The 21,842-nt window shown below is 38.8% G+C and overlaps 1 protein-coding gene across 4 annotated transcripts in view; it reads left to right on the top strand.

Annotated features, from left to right (window-relative positions):
- Positions 1 to 21,842, top strand: part of hdx (highly divergent homeobox) — a 285,160-nt gene that overhangs the window by 84,614 nt on the left and 178,704 nt on the right. For all 4 annotated transcript variants that reach the window (XM_055177696.2, XM_055177695.2, XM_055177697.2 and 1 more), the window contains exon 4: positions 14,148 to 15,203. In XM_055177696.2, coding sequence (XP_055033671.2) covers positions 14,148 to 15,203 — 1,056 coding nt within the window. The remainder of the gene's footprint in view (positions 1 to 14,147; positions 15,204 to 21,842) is intronic.

Genomic DNA, 21,842 nt, shown 5'->3' with positions numbered 1-21,842 from the left:
AATTTTGTGGGAACGGGGTCTAGTATACAGGACGATGATTTGGATGACGTTACTAATTTAGAGAGCTCTTCTATTGTAGTAGGTTTAAATGACTCAAGATGTTCATTTGGTAATCTAGTGGATAATGTACTATTGGGTAGAGTGGTGGCTGCTTGCGTAGTTTCTATGTTTTCCCTAATAAACATAATTTTGTTAGTAAAGAAGCTCATGAAGTCATTACTATTGTGTTGGAGTTTAATATTGGTTTCTGTTTGTTCTTTGTTTCTAGTCAGTTTCGCAACTGTGCTAAAAAGGAAACGAGGGTTGTTATTATTTTCTTTAATAAGCGTACTAAGATAGGTAGATCTGGCAGTTTTAATAGCCTGTCTGTAGTGTTGAACACTCTCTTTCCATGCTGAACGCCATACCTCTAACTTTGTGCTTCGGTAGTTTCTTTCCATTTTTCTAGCTACTTTTTTAAGGGCTGCAGTATGATGGTCATACCATTTGATTCTCTTTTTTCGAATGGGAGCAACAGCATCCAACGTGCTAGAGCAGACGTTGTTACGTTTTTCTATTATAATATCCAGATCTTCACGGTTATCTGCTACATGTTTCATTTGAGACAGGTCTGGAAGAGTGCTAATAAAGCTATCTTTAGTGGTGGAAATTATTGTTTTGGCTAATCTGTAGCATGTTGTAGACTGAGCGGTCCTATCTAGTAGTATTGTGTATGACACAAGGCAATGGTCTGAAACGGCATCGCTCTGGGTTGATATTTCGATGTCATTAATATTGAGTCCGAGGGACAGAATTAAGTCTAATGTGTGATTACGAGTATGCGTGGGCCCTGACACGTTTTGTTTAATGCCGAGAGAATTTAGAACATCCATAAACGCATGTCCTAATGTATCTTTTGGATTATCCACATGGATATTAAAATCACCAACGATCAGATACAGTGACTGTAAGGTGAGATAGGAAGTTCGCTATTTCTTTAAGAAAATCTGTGTGGTGGCCCGGAGGCCTATATATGGTAGCTAAAATGAACGAAAGCCGTTTGTTGTTACGACCAGTTATTTCCATATTTAACAGTATTATTTCAAACGAATTAAATTTTAGGTTGGATTTATGGTTTACTTTGAATATTTTATTGTATATTGTAGCTACACCACCCCCTCTCCCTTTTAGACGAGGAACGTGTTTATAATAATAGTCTTGTGGGGTGGATTCGTTTAAACTGGTGTAATCGTCTGCTTTAAGCCAGGTCTCTGTTAAACAGAGTGCATCTAAGTTTTGATCAGTAATTATTTCATTGATAATAGGTTATTTATTGGTAAGCGATCTAATGTTAACAAGGCCGAATTTTAACATTTGAGTTTCATCTGTTAATGTATTGTGTTCTAATTTTATGTTAATAAGATTTGTACGAGACAAGGTAAACGGTGCTCTGTATTTATTTGTTCGAGGAACAGACACAGTCGAGATGTGTTGGTACTCTGGTAAAAAAGGCTCTATGTGCTGGGATATGTGATCTTGACATGTCAAGGCAGCTAACAGACTGATGGGTAAGCCGATCTGTCTGTTTCCTGACCTGGGCCCTGGATAGTCAGACAATATCAAAAGTAAGACTATTGGTCAGATTTCTAGAGAGTATAGCACTTCCCTCCGGAGACGGGTGGAGGCCATCTCTCTTTAGCAGGTCAGGTCTTCCCCGGAAATGCTTCCAATTGTCTATAAACCCTACGTTATGCTGAGGGCACCACTTTGACATCCAGCCATGAAGAGACACTAATCTACTGTAAGTTTCATCCCCCCGGTAGGCGGGGAGGGGACCAGAGCAAATTACATTGTCTGACATTGTTTTTGCAATTTCACACACCTCTTTAATAGTATCTTTGGTGATCTCCGACTGGCGGAGTCTGGTGTCATTCGTGCCGGCGTGAATAACAATCTTAGAAAACTTACGTTTAGCATTAGCCAGCACTTTAAGTTTGGATCTAATGTCAGACGCTCTGGCTCCCGGTATACAATCGACTATGGTGGCTGGTGCCTCAATGCCAACGTTCCTGAGTATAGAATCTCCAATAACCAGGGCACCTTTAACAGATGTCTCAGCCTGTGTATTGCTGAGTGGAGAAAATCTGTTTGATATTAAAACAGGAACGTGATTTGGATGCCGAATGTGACTAGGCCGCCTGACAGTCACCCAGTTAGTCAGCCGCCTTGACTCTGAGGTCGGAACCGAGCCATGTGTATTATGCTTAACATTAGGCGCACCCGAAACAGTGTTTGTAACATTAACATTAGCGGTCTTACTGTCCTCAAAGAGCTTTCGCTTCTAGTTCGGCAACCTTCTTCGTCAGCCTTACTACTTCAATACACTTAGCACATGTAAACCCCTCTGTGCTGACGGAAGAAGCTAAACTGTACATGTTGCAGGTAGTGCAGGTTACAATAACAAGCAGAGTCTTACCGCTTTCATGCTGGGCGATGGCGTCTCCGTTCACCCAAACGCGGTCCGTGAAGCTGCATTGCAAGAGTTGGTCGCTCGTTGCACTCCTCTGTCGCCTGCGGACGTCTGGAGCCAGGGTGACATGAGGCACGCTGTACCGCAAATTGGATCTGCCAAGGCCGGGCAGCAGCTCCTCCACAGCTTCCCGATCTGGTGTGGATAGGTCAGAAAAGCATACATTGGATGAATCCACCATTAGATCGGCAGTGAGGGCAGGTTTACGGTAAAAAGACGGTAAGAAATGCTAACTATAGCCAGCACCGACTGGTGATGCTAGCGGGCTATATGCTAACACTGGGTGTTACTCATGATAAATCGTTTCGCTAAGTAATACAATTCAGTAATCGACAAGGTAAATATTCCTAAGATAAACTAATAGGTTATATTATATAGATAGGAATAAGATAGTGAGAAAATAGGATTTAGATGATAAGCTCAACGGAGCTCCGGGCTTGCGACTCAGCGTCTCTCGTCACTCCTCAAGACTTAGCAACACTTTGGACAGCATCTCTCATCGAGTTCACACTTTATCTCTGGATAAAAGTCAAAAACTCAGTTGGAGAAAGTTGTTTATAACTCTTTTTCTGTCAGCGTTTTTTGTAAAAAAGTTGCCAGCCAGCGCCGGCATTTTTCATGATTTTCATAAAAGTTTAATGCCTTCGAGAAAATGTTCTTCTTAAAATATATAAACATACAATATATCAAATCAAAAAACAGACCCTCTGCTTTAAAAAAGTTTCATCCTACCTGTGAAATAAAAGAAGATTAGTTTCATTTTATCACCTCACAAATATGGGTAGGTTTCTTCAAAAACACCAAATTTTGAGCAAAAAGCTGAAATAATTGCATTTTTGTAAAGGACTTTTAATAGAGATCAGATTCAGAGTGATCCTCAAAACTTACACGGACATACAGCTGTTTGCCCTATAGGGCAATACTTCCTGGTTTTATACCACCTGGTGGATAATAGCGGTGTTGCGGAAAGTCATTTATAAACCAACAATCGGTTCAAGTGAGAAATCTTTTTGTGGTTATGTTTCCAGGCACTGAAAAAAACATTCTGATGGAATACTGGTAGTGCAGATTAATATTTTTTTCGGAACCTTGAGTGACCAGGAGAGAATATCTTGTCTCATTGTTCCACCCCCAAGCAGCAGGTCATCACTGATATCAGTTGGCTCCCCTTGCAAATAGTGCACAAACTCTGAGTATACTGCCCATTCACGAACTTGAAGACATCAGTCGACTGCAGTCTACACTACCCAGCCCGAAGGTGATAGCGGATCGGCGACGACGTCAGAGAATGACAGCCCCCACTCCGATGCTGCGACAGACATCAAATCATCCACGGAAGAGCGGACTGACACCAGCGACAAGCCGAGCGTCTCCCTCGGCATCACTACTGGCCACGAATCTGAGTGCTAAGAGCCGCAATCTTGACGGTGTGCAGCAACGGAGGAAGGGATGTACACTCCCTGAGGAACGAGACCCATATCCTCAGTAGAGCTGCAACTAATGACTATTTCTTCTGTCAACTAATCTAGCGATTATTTTTCCGATTAGTCAACTACTCTAACGACTATTTTTTATTATTAATATAGTGTTCTTTTTTTGATTAGCTATTTAATCTGTGGGATAATCTATTTTTCTACTCTCTGTCTGATCTGACAGTCATTGTTTGTTTTATTGTATGTTAACACAACTGTATGCTATTTTCACATATTATCTGTTCTGTTGTCAGACATATAGGGGCGGTTTCCCAGACAGGGATTAGACTAGTCCTAGACTAAAATAAATATAAGAGCTCTCCAAACTGAAAACATCTTTCACTGACATATCTTAAAATACATCAGTGCCCTTAGTTTGGCCTCAAAATGCACACAAGTAATGTTTTTAGTAAGGCATGTTTGTTAAAACTAATTATATTTTCTAATTAAACTAAGGTCTAGTCCTGGCTTAAGCTAATCTCTGACCAGGAAACCACCCCAAAGACTATTAAAATAGTGACTAAACATGACCCAATAACCTTGTGTTTAATCCAACCAGCTGTTACTTTAACTAGTAGGTTACTAAAATCTTGATTTATAAACGCGACATCGCAGACAATTCGGCGCAAATTAAAAAATTGCCATTACACAGAGTTACTACAGAAGGCATGGGCGGGCATAGGAGAGAGAGAGCTCGCGCACAAGCACATAGAGAACCAGTGTGTGTGGGAAAACACTGCTAACCTTTCATGATAAACTCGAATCAGTCGTCTTCTCTGCCAGTAACATCCGACGTTTATGTGAAAATGCAAGTACACAGAGGAATCCACATGGAAAACACAGCCAACTTTTAATTCTTTCACTCAGTGTCATGTATGAGAGGCGCTGTCTAGGGGCTTCACACAGAGAGAGAGAGAGCGCGCAGAAGCTGCCATTATGCGAGATGAATGTAAACAGCGCGACGCGTCGACGCATTTTACGCATGTCGATGTATTTTGGTAGTCGAGGTAATCGATGACGTTGACGCGTCATTGCAGCACTAATCCTCAGATCTGCAAGGGTCATGTTCCCGCAATGAAATCATGCCGCCTCGTTGAACACAGCCTCAGCGTGCTGAATTTCCAAGCACCAGGGACAGCGATGTAGCAATAAAGGGGTTACGGAATAGTGTTTTTAAAACAACCAATCATCATTTTGGTAATGATAAGTTATTCATTAATAATTTACAATTATTAATGTTGATATTTTCTCCACCACCCTGTTAAGGGAAATTATTATTATTATTTTTTTTTTACTTGTGCTAAGTGTATTGAAGTAGTAAGGCTGACGGAGAAGATTGCAGAACTAGAAGCGCGCATCCAAACGCTAGTTGATGACAGCAATACCGCTAATGCTACAAACGCTAATACCGCTAATGCTACAAACGTTAATACCGCTAATGCTACAAACGTTAATACCGCTAATGCTACAAACGCTAATACCGCTAATGCTACAAACACTGTTTCGGGTGCGCCTAGTGTTAAACGTAATACACATAGCTCGGTTCCATCATCTGAGTCAAGGGGGCCGACTAACTGGGTGACTGTCAGGCGGCAAAGTCGTTTCCGGTGCCCACCCAAGACCCCCCTGGTAATTTCAAACAGGTTCGATATTTTAAGCAACACACCGACTGAGACGTCTGTTAAAAGTGCCTTGGTCATTGGAGATTCGATACTTAGGAACGCAAGCATTAAGGGCACCAGCCACCATAGTCGATTGTATACCGGGAGCCAGGTCTTCAGACATTAGATCAAAACTTAAAGTGCTGGCTAATGCTAAGCGTAAGTTTTCTAAAATTGTTATTCACGCCGGCACAAATGACACCAGACTCCGCCAGTCGGAGATCACCAAAGATAATATTAAAGAGATATGTGAAATTGCTAAAACAATGTTAGACAATGTAATATGCTCTGGTCCCCTCCCCGCCTACCGGGGGGATGAAACTTACAGTAGATTATTGTCTCTTCACGACTGGATGTCAAAATGGTGCCCTCAGCATAACGTAGGGTTTATAGACAATTGGAAGCATTTTCGGGGGAGACCTGACCTGCTAAAGAGAGATGGCCTCCATCCATCTCAGGAAGGAAGGGCGATTCTCTCTATAAATCTGACCAATAGTCTTACTTCGAATACAGTCTGACTATCCAGGGTACAAGTCAGACAACAGACGGATCGGCTTAACCGTCCATCTGTTAGCTGCCGTGATATGTCAAGATCACTTATATCCCAGCACTTCGAGTCAATCTTACCAGAATATCAACACATTTCAACTGTATCTGTTCCCCGAACAAATAAATACAGAGCACTGCTTGCCACATCTGGTACAAATCTGATTAATATAAAATTAGAAAACAATACTTTAACAGATGAACCTCGAATGTTAAAATTCGGCCTTCTTAACATTAGATCGCTTACCAATAAAGAACCTATTGTCAATGAAATAGTTACAGACCAAAACTTAGATGCACTCTGTTTAACAGAAACCTGGTTTAAAGCAGACGACTACATTAGTTTAAACGAATCCACCCCACAAGACTATTATTATAAACACGAACCTCGATTAAAGGGGAGAGGGGGTGGTGTAGCTACAATATACAACAAAATTTTTAAAGTAAACCAAAAATCTGAAGTAAAATTTAAATAATTCGAACTAATGTTGTTAAATATGGAAATAACCGATCGTAACCACAAACAGCTCTCTTTTGCCTTAGCTACAATCTATAGACCTCCGGGCCACCATGCAGATTTCCTTAAAGAAATAGCAGATTTCCTGTCTGAGCTTGTAGTCACTGTAGATAAAGCTCTTATCGTTGGTGATTTTAATATTCATGTGGATAACCCAAAAGATGCACTAGGACGTGCATTTATAGATGTTCTAAATTCTCTCAATATTAGACAAAACGTGACAGGGCCAACGCATACTCGTAAGCACACATTAGACTTAATTCTGTCACTCGGGCTCAATATTAATGACATCAAAATATCACCTCAGAGTGATGCAGTTTCTGACCATTACCTTGTGTCATACACTGTACTTCTAGATAGGATCACTCAATCCACAACATGCTACAGATTAGCCAGAACAATAATTTCCACCACTAAAGATAGATTTATTAGCACTCTTCCAGACCTGTCCCAAATTAAACATGTAGCAGATAACTCTGACGATCTAGATATTGTAATAGAAAACCTAAACAATGTCTGTTCTAACACATTGGATGCCGTTGCTCCCATTCGAAAAAAGAGAATCAAAGAAAAACCGCCAGCTCCATGGTATGATCATCACACCGCAGGCAACTAGGAAAATGGAAAGAAATTATAGAAGCACAAAGTTAGAGGTATGGCGTGCAGCATGGAAAGAGAGTGTTAAACAATACAGACAGGCTATTAAAACCACCAGATCTACCTATCTTAGCAAGCTTATAAATGAGAATCATAATAACCCTCGTTTCCTCTTCAGCACCGTTGCAAAACTGACTAGAAATAAAGAACAAACAGAAACCAATAGTAAACTTCAACATAATAGTAACGACTTCATGAACTTCTTTTCTAACAAAATTACGGCTATAAGGGAAAAACAAAGAACAAAGAAACTGATACACAACAGAGCTGCTCATGTTACCATATAACTTTGTCCTAAATGTGTGAATATGTTTTTCCACTTCATATTTTTTTACTGATGAGAAAGATGCAGACCTGTAAGAGAGTTATAAACAGCCAGTGTTTGCAACGTTACTTTAAAAAGGTAATTAGATATAGTTACTAATTACTTCTCAAAAATATTTGTTAGTAACTGCGTTACATCATTATAAAAGTAACTAATTACCAGGCAAAGTAACTATTGCGTTACTTAAAAAAAGTTCAAATATTTCAAATAACTTGGATGCCCTCAATATAAAATTTGTTAAATGAATGAATTGGACACCGGGACAAGAGAAACCACTAATTTTGTCCCTTACAACTATGTATGGTTTTGACAACCATGGTTTACTGTAGTAAAACCATGGTTTTGCTGATAGCAATCAATACACCAAAAAAACATGGTTACTTCACTTTTACCACAAAAAACAGGGTTAATTTTTTTAAGGGGTGGCAGCATGTGATGATGTGGGGTGCTTTATTAGATCAGAATTACAGACATGAAAAGGCTCTTTCTTACTCTGCATAAGTTGCACATTACATAAACATTCTTGCGTTTCACCTCAACGATGGAAAAGTAGTGCTTATTATGTTTTGTGTTTGCGACTGCTACCTTTGAGTTTATTGTACTTGTCATCAAACACCCGCAGGTGTGTGGGACTCACAGACTGCAGCGCGAGGACCGGGCTGCCTGTGAGTGTCTAGCAGCAGTACCCGCTGCTCGTTGAGGAGAGAGAGCGATACATGCTCTTGTGTCAGTCTCCAATCACTCCAGAAAAGATCGCTAGATTTTTCCTAGTCGCTTTTTGTAAATAAAGTCGCTAATGGGGTTTAGAAAGTTGCTAAATCTAGTGACAATGTCACCAAGTTGGCAACACTGCACTGCACTTCCCGGACTGTGCATGTGTTTGTGTATATTTAACGCTGTTTATTTCTAATGCCGTTATTACCATCACTGTAAACAGCTGTTAGCATAAATTGTCCACAGAAATACCCTTACATACATAACTGATGGGTAAATATCACTGATAGCACTACATTCATATGAACTATCATGTACATAAACTAAACTTAGAACATCTCAGATAAACATTTTGCACTTTATTGTCAGTGACCTGTGGTGCACTCACATACACAGAGGTGCATTTTCTGGACTAAGTCAATGGCGCTTTTTGAGATTTTACTATGCGCCTTGGCTGTATGGGATTTACAAGCAAGCAATCGTTTCGGGGTGAGTACATCTAACAATGTGGATTGCCCGCTGAACTTTGCTTTTGGATGCACTTTCTCTGTGGATGTTGTACAATCTGTGCAAACTCCTAAACGGCTGGATCAGGACATAAACTTGGCATGCATGCTACCCAGAGACTTACCTCGTCTTCAAAGTCTCTTGGCTTTGAATAATTACTTTATATTCAATGAGAGATCTTGTTTGGATTTTACGTATGAACTGTCTAAGGAATCATCATGTAATGCTGCTAGACGAAGAATGTTGATTGTTTTACTTTTACTTATATCTGGAAATGTGCAACCTAATCCTGGGCCTGAGTTGCAGTGTATTCAGATGCCATCAGATTGTAAATCCTTGTCTGGTCTAAGTATTGTTCATCTCAATGTCCGCAGTATGATATCCAAAATGGATATGATTAGAATATGGGTTGAATCAACAGATGCAGACATTGTTGTAATATCTGAAACTTGGCTGACAAAATCAGTTATGGATAAAGATATTAGCATGGATGAATATAATGTTTATCGAGCTGATAGAGCACAGAAAGGTGGTGGAGTTGCTATTTATGTGAAAACTACATTTCATGTCAGGGTAGTTTTGACTGAATCAATCTGCAAACAATTGGAACTTCTGGCAGTAAATATTGACATTGTTAAGGGCCTTAGTATAACAGTTGTTGGGTGCTATAGACCTCCATCTGCCCCTATTTCTGCATTACAGTCTCTAAAACAACTTATAAGTATGTTAAATCATAATGAAATTATTATAGCTTAAACCAGTATCACAGTTGATCAATTATCCCACACATCCAAATCTTAAATGCCCAGAGAAGTCTACACTAATTGATTTGATTTTGACCAATGTTCCTCATAAATTTTCATCTATTGGTGTTTTTTGCAATGACATAAGTGATCACTGTGTTGTGGCTGCTATCAGGAACACCAAGGTCCCTAAATCAAAATCAAGTGTCATTTGTAAGAGGAATCTTAAACATTTTAATGAACAGGGGTTCTATCATGATTTATCTCATTTTAATTGGAGTAGAATAGAGCTTATCCCTGATGTGGAGATAGCTTGGACATTCTTTAATGATTGTTTTACACAAATCATAAATAAACATGCCCCATTTAGAAGATATAGAGTAAAGGGGCGTGATAATCCCTGGTTTTCCACAGAGCTGGCAGAAATTATTTATGAACGTAATTTGGCTTGGGCCAAAGCAAGAAAAACAGGTTCAACATCTGACTGGCTTGCATTTCGACAGCTAAGAAACAAATGCACCTCTTTTATTAAGACCGCCAAATCTAAATATTATTTGTCTATCACTACAAAAAATTTTAATGATCCCAGAAGATTTTGGAAAACCATAAAATCACTTTCTGTACGCAAAACTTCGCAAGTAGTACCCACCTTTGTTATGAAGGACTCAGTTGCTGTTCATGACAAAATGGAGATCTTGAATAGTTTTAATGAGCATTTCATATCTTCAGGTTCTCTCTTTGATACTACTTGTTCTGCGTCTGTGAATCCCATTATTGATAAGCCAGGATATATTGATCAGCCTTTTAACTAAATACCATTTTTGGTACAGGAAGTTCATCAAGCCCTAAAATCCTTGGATTGTAGAAAAACCTCAGGACCTGACCTAATTGATCCTTATTTCTTGAAACTGGTGGCTGATTTTGTAGCTGTGCCTCTTACATATCTTTTTAATCTTACAGTGGAAAATAAGGAAATACCAAGGATATGGAAATCAGATTTTGATTTACCTTTATTGAAAGGAGGTGAAATAATTATAGGCCAATATCTAATTTATCAGTTCTAGTTAAAATTCTTGAAGGTCTTGTGAGTGATCAATTAAAGGAGTTTTTATATTCAAATGCCATTTTATCAACACATCAATCAGGCTTCAAAAAAAGACATAGCACAATCACAGCTGCAATGAAGGTGGTAAATGACGTTTTGGTTGCGCTTGACAAGAAGCAGCATTCAGCATTACTCTTTATTGATCTCTCCAAAGCTTTCGATACTGTTGATCAGGAAGTTTTGAAATTTAGACTCATTAACTCAGGACTTTCAGAGCAAGCAGTTGCTTGGTTTCAAATTACCTTAGTGATAGGTCTCAGTGTATTAGATGTGATGGTCTATGTTCCAATACTGTAACAGTGACTAAGGGTGTACCACAGGGTTCTGTTTTAGGTCCACTTTTATTTACTATTTACATAAACAATATGGGTCAAAAGGTGTTAAATGCTAATATCCATTTTTATGCTGATGATACCGTCATATATTGTAGTGCTCCAACTCTTGTACAAGCAATTGAATATTTGCAAATTGCGTTCATTGAAGTCCAAAATACCCTTATGCAGCTGAAATTAGTTTTAAATGGAGAAAAGACCAAACTTTTGTTGTTTTCCAAATCCAGGATTAGGCCTTAAAGCCTCCCTCCAATTGTCACTATGGGGGGGAAGTGAAATAGAGGTTGTTAACTCCTATAAATACCTCAGCCTTTTGATTGATGATTCCCTGACTTTTAAACCACATGTGCAGACCATGGTGAAAAAGCTGAGGCTAAAACTGGGTTTTTATTTTCGAAATAAGTTGTTTTTTTTTATGTAAAAAAGCGACTTGTGGCCACTACTTTTTTATCTGTTTTAGACTATGGTGATCTTTTATATATGCATACGTCTGCACAGAATATTCATATGATTGATACAGCTTACCATGCTTCGTTGAGGTTCATTACAACTGTAAAGCGCTGACTCAACATTGCAAGCTATACACTCGGGTTGGATGGCCTCCTCTAGCCACCCGAAGGCTATGTTATTGTTTGTTATGGTTTGCTCAACTCTTCAGTACCATGTCAACAGCGGTACCGCCTCTGGGCGTGACCGCATTAAAGATAATGAGCTCAGCCAGGAAAAACAGTACTCTCTTTACTTTAATGCAGCTTATATAAACAGGCAATATTTGTTTTGATTATAATTGGCTTGTTTAAAAGTAGACATTTCAGGCTTTCTTTGGATATGTGTATCATGTTTGTGTGACGAGAATTCGCGGAGTTTCAATTGATTTTTGCAACGTGTTTTGAGAGACAGCTGGCGGAGACCGAAATGTCTAAATGCGCACCCTGTTTATTTTCTTTATATGACAAAACCAGAAAGATCTGTTATAAATGTACACATATTAAAGAAGACCCTTCACAGTTTTAAATGATGTCAAACACGTAAGTGTATGATTATTAATGATGGAGTATTTTAAGTTGATTCTGCCATGATAAAGAGAAAACACGTCAAAATGCGGCGCCGCGTTTTTGGACCCCAGGGGGTTAAGAGAGAGAGAGAGAGAGAGAGAGAGAGAGAGAGAGAGAGAGAGAGAGAGTTGCATAAACCAACATTCACCTTACTTAAACGCAGCTATATTCTACGATACAGAATAATTATCGGATACTTTACTATGTCTGTGCAGATGAAGGCGTTTGAACGTCTTAGGTTTAGATGGAAAAGATGGCTTTGCTGGTTCTTGATGAATCTCAAGACAGAGTCCAGTTGCAGCATTTGCTGAAAGAACAGACCAGGTTGTCGGTGTGTGAACCGAGCATCCAGTCCATTTGAAGAGTTGTTTCGAAAGGTTTAGATGTGAATTGGTGGTTTTGTGATCGTTGAAAATCCATTCTTTGTCACAAACTCAGGTGAGTTTGGCCTAGACTCAGAACAAAAAAAGGCCATGCTTCTAGGTCTAATTGCCCTCCCAGGGGGAAGGGGTAGCCGGAAGAGCTCACTTGTAGAAGAGATGAGGCGATGATCACCGAAGAAGAGAAGAGAGAACTCGAGAGATAAAGTTTGTCACCAATATTTATCCTTTGAGGAGGACATGCCCATCCAAGTTTGAATCGGCCAATGAGAGCTGAGCAGGGGAAACTTTCTTTGTCCCCTTAACTGTTAATTTTCATATTTATGGCCTCCATGTTCCTTTGCAAAATATCAGTTCGGATCATTGAATAAATGGAATGAATTGTTGTACCATCATACCATATTTATCCATGAAGAGGAAATTGAAATGTGATCAGTTTCATACCAAATATGAATGGTTTTAAACAATCATTAAGTGGTAATTCATTCCGATGTATGAATAACAAACTAAACATCTCTATTGGTCAGAGGTAATCTAGACACAATTGTACATGAGAATACAAGTTATTTAAAAAGCAGTTTATAAAAGAGGGAACCAAAAAACATCACGCATCCATAAATGTATTTACTTACAAGACCTAACAGAGTTTTTTATATGGTCTCCTCAAAGACATTCCTTGCGTCTCTGTAGGACCATTTACAGCTTCAAAAGAGGGTCGTAAAATGTCCCACTGAGATGGTTGGGGCTGACTATAGCCCTTTGATGTAGAAATCCAGAAAATAGACAGGGCATGGGGGTTAACACATAATACCATATTTATCAGCTATTCTGTAATCCAAGTATCAGATATGATCCGGTTCTGGCAATCCAGCCAGATGCTACAACGATCATGACCATCTGCAGGATTCATGTAAATGCCACACCCGGAACTGCATAATATAAAAAATAAAAAATACATCATGTTCCCCTATCGCTCTAAGTCAATATAGTTAATATCGCGACAGGCCTTAGTGGTACCCACCAATAGCGAGCACCCAGCAAAGTACCTTAAAAAAGGAAATCAAGGCATTTTCCACATAATCAATGCATGAACATGCCTGCATGACATTTTGATCATGTGAAAGCTGTTGTAACTCAGGCATACAATGTCCCAACCTGCCCAAACTTTATACGTTTGATAAGGTTCCTGGCGTGAACACATCAATATAACGATGATCAGTTACAGTCATTGCGCCACCTGCTGCCAACACAAGGTGTTTCACATCAAATTTCTTTGAATACCCACCTATATTTAACCACTGTTTACTGCTTTCCTAAGACCATTGGTGGCAGTGCCGATATATGCAAGGGCGCTTCTATTGCTTCTTGCAGCTTTAGTTTGTTTTCTTATTGTTAAAAGTGTGATTGGTCAGATACGTTTTTAGAAAGGGCTGTGAATCTCAAACAATATATATATATATATATATATATATATATATATATTGTTCGTTCTTAATGTATCCTGTTATTTTATGAATAATGTTCACTGACTGTGAAAATATCATTTTAGGAATTTTGTGCAGTAGATGGATTATTTATGCTCAAACCTGCCCAACTGGTTGTATATTGTCTTTTGTCTTTTCAGACATGGGTTGGAAACAAAAGGCGGAAGCTGGCTTCCAAAGCAGATCAAAATGGAGTCCCTGGTCAAAGTCTTTTCAGCCATCATGCTCTGCCTGAAGCAGTATGTGTGACTGGATCAGTGTCAACAGGCGAGATGGCAGCCATACGGAGCAATCATCAGAGCCAGTCAATGTCCCACTTTGTTCCTTCACAAGCTTCATGTTCCTCAGCTTCCTCTTCTCCATTGTCTTCCTCCCCGCTCAGTACTGTAAGAGGATCTCAACCCGACATAATTTTGACAGGTATTTACTCCTTGAATCGAAACGCTAACCAGCTTGATGCTTCCGCTCCCAACAGGACTGGGATGCAAGCGTTGCCATTACAAACTGAAATCGATTTGCCTGCTCACAGTTGCACAACTGTGCACACAGACCCCGCTGTCACCAGTGGAGCTATGAAGAGAAAAACACCTAACACCCCCAGCTCCAGCACCCCTAAATGTAACCAAATATTAAAACAGTTCACCACTACAGACAGAATTTCTCGCAACTTGGCCAAGCAACAAGGCATATTACAGTCTTCGACATGGGCTCATTCATTTCCAAGCAAAACTACCATAGACAACAGCACTCAGATTCAGAAAGGTTTCTCCCTTGAGGGATCAGGGGAGGCTTTACAGCTGCCTCTCACAAGGACCAGCCAAGACAAAGAACGAAAAACAGAACGAATGGTTGACATGTCAGAGATATTCTCGATTGCGATGGAAACAGGCAATGCTGATGATGAGTATTTAAGAGAAGAAGAACTGGCAAATATGGGCGCACAAATGCAGTTTAATAAAGGCAGCAGTGGCAACATGTCCTTGGCGTGTGGTGGGTGTAGCTCCATTTCATGTGGGTCTTCCTTGATTGATAGCCCAGGAGTGTCAGAAAGGTGCCAATCACCCACCATTGTTAAGGCATCAACATGTGCTCATTTTGGAGAGAACGGATGTCAAACTAACAGTTCATCGATTAATACATCCTCCCCCAGTAACTTTCCTTTAAGACTACTCTCACCGCCATCTTCCAGTTTTAAGGTATGCAAAAGAGTCGACGAGCCATGGTAATGCCCAAGGGGGTAATTTTTTTTTTAAAGTTATATTTTTGGGCCAGTTTTACCTTTATTAGATAGACAGTGATTAAGGAGACGACAGGAAAGTATAGGGTGGAGAGAGGGGTATAGGATTGGCAAAGGACCTCGAGCCGGGATTCGAACTCGGGTCGCCAGAAGTGCGTCTGCACCATGTGCCGGAGCACCGTCCACTACACCATTGGCTCCGACACAAGGTGGTAATTTTAAGACATTTGACAGGTTATGTGTGCGTTTTACAGAAAAAATAATCATCACCTGTGGAACATTTTTCAACCATTTAGAATAAAGCATTCAACAGCCCTGTGGTATAATATTGTTTATTACACAGACAGGGACCAAATTTTAGCACTTAGACATAAAATCTTTTCTGTGAATTAAACAGCTTTTTTATATTTAGAGTTCACATAATAACTAGTAAGCTTACAAGTAGGGATGTCCCGATCTGATTTTCTGGATCGGGCCGATTGGGCTTTTTGACTGGATCGGATATCGGATCGAGGACCGACAACATGACCGATCCAATTCCGATACTGTGTGTTACTTTGTGTTTTAACAGTTATGAACTATCCATTGCGGTGCGAGGATTCTCATGAGAGGATGATTCAAGGGCATCAATTCTGCACCCAGAAAGCCCCTAAAGCATGTACAGGATGATTTAGGCGCATCAATTCCACACCCGGAATGTGTATAAAAAGTCTGGTCAAACACATAATTCCCAAAATAACCATCTCCACACTAAAGTTTTTTTTGTTCATTTATTTCATTTATTTTAGTAAGCTTTATAACGGTAAAAAAACGCACCCATGACTTTCAAGCCTAAGTGAATCCATGCTTCAAAGAAGTAATCCACACAGCTCCAGGGGGTTAATAAAGGCCTTCTGAGCAGTGGCGACTGCGGGCGCGAATTCAAAATATGTGTTCGGAGTGTCGTGTGTTGCTCGTCATTTCAAAATATGTGTTTGGTGCATCATGTGCATCGTCATTTTAAAATAATCCTGGATTTCCATGCAAGCTAGCTGTTCCTGCCCATCCCCATTTTGGTTCCCAAAATCTTCCCCAAACGTTAGTTTTTGGTTTCCAGAACATTGTTTTCCAAGGTTTGTTTTTGGTTAGCCAGGAAAGTTTTCTTTAGGAAAATAGAACGTTAGTTTAACGTCAGAATAATTCAATTATTCTTTTACTGAAATATTATGTGAATGTAATATAACTTACAGTGTTTCCGCTATATACATTCCCTAAAACATCCCCACCACGCCTGCGGGTGTGGATAGATGGGATACAGCAAACAAAATCTCGCAGAATGAGCACTGTTTTATCCTAATCCTTCAACCAAACCCAACTCTAAAACCCAAATCTAATTCTAAACTTTTCGGCATTTGCTCTATCCCTTCTAGACAAAACCCACAGCGGCAGCTCACAAAATAAAATCTACCGAAATGTCCGCCCTGCCAGACTGGCTGTCTTAGAAATAAATTCCTTTCTGGATTCGCATTGTTCACTCATTTATAAATAAATCTCCTAAAATATCAAAATTTCCTCCATGGGTTTAGTTTCATGCACAAATAGATTTAAAACAGATCATCTAGATGATGATTAGGCTACGTCTCTGTTTTGAGAAATAATAATAAAATAAAAAAGACGAAATATGTTACACTTAATAATTATTAAATTGACAAAACGAATAAAAAAAGTATTTGAGTTTCTGTTCATTTTTTTGTGAAGCGCTCTAAAACCAAAGCAGCAGAAGGCACGTCATGTTTTTAATGATTTTAAATAAGCACAATGTTTTCTCCGTATTGTGAGTTTACACAAATAAAAATACACCATTTCGAATATTGTTTTACTTTTATCTTTATGACTATATATTTAGGGTAATTTAAGGTGCAAGGTCATCACGCCATGCGGTTCACCGGCGCATATACACGGACGCAGCGCTGTGAAGAAAGGATTCAACTTTCGATTTAACATATTACGAGTTTTTTGGACATTAATTTGTAATCACTGTACTCATATAATCAACTTATCGGGCCATTAGTTATTCAGAATATAGGCTATAAGCGCAGCGCGCTGCTGACCGCTCAGCTGTCAAACTTCCTGTTCTTCGACACTCACATAAAGTTTCACATTAAATGATAAGATATTTGCCCAAAAACAAAAGGCTAAATACTGAATACTACTCATATGCGACTGCAAGGCATTAATAGTCGAATCTGTTTGTAAGGAAACTTACATTATTCCCGTAGCAAGAAAAGGACATTGGTAATAAAAACTTGAGGCAAATGGTGAGACTGTTTCATCTGTTTCAGACAGCAGGGTCGGGGTACCCGCGGGTGAAACGCTTAATATTTGATGTAACGAGTGTAATAATATTAACGTGTTATATGCGTTGTAGATGCAGGTCGGGACTCAATAGACAAGAGTAAAATGCAGGTCTAACATCCAAGACCAAAATTCGACTCGTTTTTAAATGGCACCGTGCTTATTTGTGTTTAAGATCTGTCTGAAGACCGTTAAAGGTTTCTATTTAACTGCGCGATTTGCGTGTGCAGGTCGGGGTCACAGTTTTTATGTCAAACGGGTCGACCCGGTCGGGTGTGGAATAAAATTGCTGCTGATGTAGGATAACTGGTCGGGTGTTCTGTCAATCACAGCGGTGCGGATTATCAAACAGGACTGTGCATGACTTTGCATCAGGGAAATGTAACGTTAAACACGAGCACGAACTTGTAATGCACACTACATTAAAACTACAATGAAATATCCGTACTACGTACGTAGCTATGTAACTTTTTTAAAGAAAATATAGTTTAGATCAAACATAGAAAAGCAATATGCTATAAATTTAAGGAAAAGTAAATGACAGCATGGAAATTATAAAAAAATACATGCTAGTTTTCTGTAGCCTATATTCTACATTTAAAAAATAATAATGTATATTTACAATCATCATGGGCGCCCCCTGCCGCCACAGCTGGAAAAAATCCTAAAGGAAACACTGAATATAACACAGGTTAATTTTAATAAAAATACCTCAACACACAACACATTGTATTTAGATAACATTGTATTTTATCAAAAATATAAATAACCAGTGACTTCAACACAATAAAGAAGACTTAAAACGTAGATTAACTGAAAAAAAAATTAATTTACTTTAGGATAACCACAACAGTTTAGCGTCCTCTCCGTTTTTTAAATTTACAACAATCAAAAGCTGGAGATGGAAATTACTAAAATATATTTTCATTCTCACATATTTAAAGGGGCATTGCATAGGTTCTGAAATTTCTAACCGTTACTGACACCAGTGGCCGTTATAGAAACTGCAGCCAGTCTCATGCTCGTTCTCGGTGGGCACACTCGTACGAGCACGACCACAACATCCAGAGTTGCCGTAGCAACCACAGACAGCTCATCGAGATTCACCAGCATGTTTACAGATGTAAGAAAAGTTACAGTACTGTAAGGTTATTGTTTGACAGACCATATTTAGTAAAATGTTGCAGTGCTACTTTATATTTTCAACTGAAGTCTACTTTTAAAAGTTTTGTAACACTACACTGTAAAACACACTCCCGACACTCACAAATCTTAGTGCACTCGTGCTCTGAATAAAGATAATTCATATAAGACAGTAACTTTTGAAACGGTCCTGTGCTACATGCTATCGTTTGCATTACACCACAAAAACAATGCTATCGTTAGCATTACACCACAAAAACAATAAAATAATATATTACAAATGGCCTGTAACTATGTCTTACCTTTGCAGTAAAAAGAAAGCGAGCTCGGGTCTGTTTTCATACCCAGCGCTGACTGGAGCTCCCTCCAAGAATCAAATGCCAATCCGATGTTTTATGGAGCGAGATATGTGTCTTTATTACATGCGATAAATTAAATGATCTGAGAGAAATAAAACTATTTGAAAGAAAAAGTTGTCACACTGATAGCAAAGAAGCATTTCATGAGAAAAAAAAAGAATATTTGAGAGAAAAAGTTTTCATACCAATAGCAAAAAATAATAATATTTGAGACTTAAAAAAAGTTTTGAGAGAAAGTATTTTCTCATGATAGAACATAAAAATATAAATCTGAAATTTTTTAAATTATTTCTGAGAAAAAAAATCTCTCAAGTAAATATTTTTTGCTATTAGTGTGAAAAAATGTTCTCTGAAAAAAAGTGTTTCTATCAAAACGCTTTTCTTTGCTCTCAATGCAATTTCTTGCTCTCGTGTCAGGATTTTGCTTTCTCTGTGAAAATTGTGTCAAGTATATATTTTTTGCCCTATTGGGCAGTCGGGTGAGCATCGTCTTGTCTTGGGAATCGAACTGAATCATTACACCGTTGTTCGGTTCACCTAGATAGATGCCGTCTCTGCTTTTTGTTGAACACGGACACTCTAATGTTTGATTAAGATGATGACACACAACTCGATGGATAGCTGGCTGAGCAAGTTCACAGCACTGAAGATTAAACATTAAAAAATGAAATGGTACTCTTATTCATGAATGAATGTGTATTATATTATTAGCTTGCTAATCGCTAATTAGCCATCATGCTAGGTAAACTTGCAAACTCACCTGGTTTATACTATTTTAAATCAAATGCCAAATGAATGTTTTGATTTTGACTTATTTAGTGAGTAGTGATCTAGTTTCTACCTTTGCACTTGCTAGCCTCAAAGCACCCGAAGAGTAACTGCTTGTTCATCATATACAACCTCCTGTACAACTTTCAACCAACGTTAGTGTGCATGGAGGAAGTACAGAAAAATAAGGGACGCCTAGCCTAGCTGCCGCAGCGCGGGGGCTACACACGTCGGGGCTACGGTGACCACAGTCCTGATGGCGTACGTGCTAGTGGTGGTATATCATAACTTTAAATATGTTTTCATAAAAATATTACATTGATACCAATAGAATATATACTTGAGAGATTTTTTTCTCATAAATAATTAAAAAAATTTCAAATTTATATTTTTTATGTTCTATCATGAGAAAATACTTTCTCTCAAAACTTTTTTTTTTAGTCTCAAATATAATTATTTTTTGCTATTGGTATGAAAACTTTTTCTCTCAAATATTCTTTTTTTTCCCCATGAAATGCTTCTTTGCTATCAGTGTGATAACTTTTTCTTTCAAATAGTTTTATTTCTCTCAGATCATTTAATTTATCGCATGTAATAAAGACACATATCTCGCTCCATACTGTTTACTCTTGTCTTTGCCCCGACCCCGGTCATGCTCTATTTTGGCCGCACTAGATAAGGATTTTTGTTAAAGGACAAGTTCGGTATTTTACACTTAAAGCCCTGTTTTCAGATTGTTTATGATGAAATAGAACGGTTTTGACTGAAATTTCGACATATGCGGCTGCCCAGAGAATTTTTGGGTGTTTGTGTTTCAGCTCCTACCTTTACAATGGGTTTAATGGTGCACTGGAACAATCCTTCCTAAAATGCATTAAACTTTCGTTTACAAAGACGTGAAACTCACCGAGTGGTCAGGGGTGTTCACTGGTATGCTCACAAGAAATCGCTGCAAAATGCACATTCCAACAGGTTTTATCGTAGTTTTTGCCTATCGTATTACTCCGCGCCGGGAACTTTGTTTCTATTCTTGCAATTGGCAATGGCGGATTAGCGCCACCAACTGGGCTTTAGTGTCTATTATTCAAGCTCTAAGCGGAAGAATGTACGGGTGTGGGGCGTTTGGAAAAATAGGTCCACAAGTTAACAACGAATGCTAAAACAGCTGTTGGAAAGCATATTTTAACGCGATTTTTGTGTGAGCATATCATTGAACACCCCTGACCACTCGATAAGTTTCACGTCTTTGTAAACGAAAGTTTAATGCATTTTAGAAAGGATTGTTCCAGTGCACCATTAAACCCATTGTAAAGGTAGGAGCTGAAACAGAAACACCCAAAAATTCTCGGGGCAGCCGCAAATGTCGAAATTTCAGTCAAAACCGTTCTTTTTCATCATAAACAATCTGAAAACAGGGCTTTAAGTGTAAAATACCCAACTTGTCCTTTAACTTACGAGGAGTTTCCGTTTTCTGGATTGTGCTGGAGGTTAGTCGCTTCTTTCCGTCTGCAGAGTCCATTTGAAACATGCTAGCGATTGCTGCCGTTTACTAATGACTGCTGTACGCGTCTATATGGAACGCCCAAGTAGACGAGCACGTGCATGACGTCACATTTTGAATTTTCGCGCCAATTTGGACCTTACTCCTCCACACACAAAAGAGCCTACAGGCTGATAGAGACAACCGTGGAGGAAAGTCAAGGTGTCATTCTTTCTATTACATTATGGTTGGCTCATAAATATACAAGTGAAAACTCTATCTTAAAGATTTTTTAAATTAATACGCTACATAATGCCCCTTTAAGTTACTAAATATAGAAAGAGAAATAAGAAATTGCTAGATGTTATACTTGGGTTAAACGAAATACATTTCATTCACTTAGGATTAACAGATTTTACCACTGCAGTTTATTTAATCTGTTTTTACAACAATCAAAGGTTCTATCATCATATTCTCCTCATATAGAATTGTCGAATAGATTGAAAATCACTCA

The sequence above is a fragment of the Misgurnus anguillicaudatus genome, chromosome 16, assembly GCF_027580225.2.
Source record: "Misgurnus anguillicaudatus chromosome 16, ASM2758022v2, whole genome shotgun sequence".
Lineage (NCBI taxonomy): Eukaryota > Metazoa > Chordata > Actinopteri > Cypriniformes > Cobitidae > Misgurnus > Misgurnus anguillicaudatus.
Note: the sequence above shows the minus strand (reverse complement) of the source record. Positions and strands in the feature narration are given on the sequence as shown.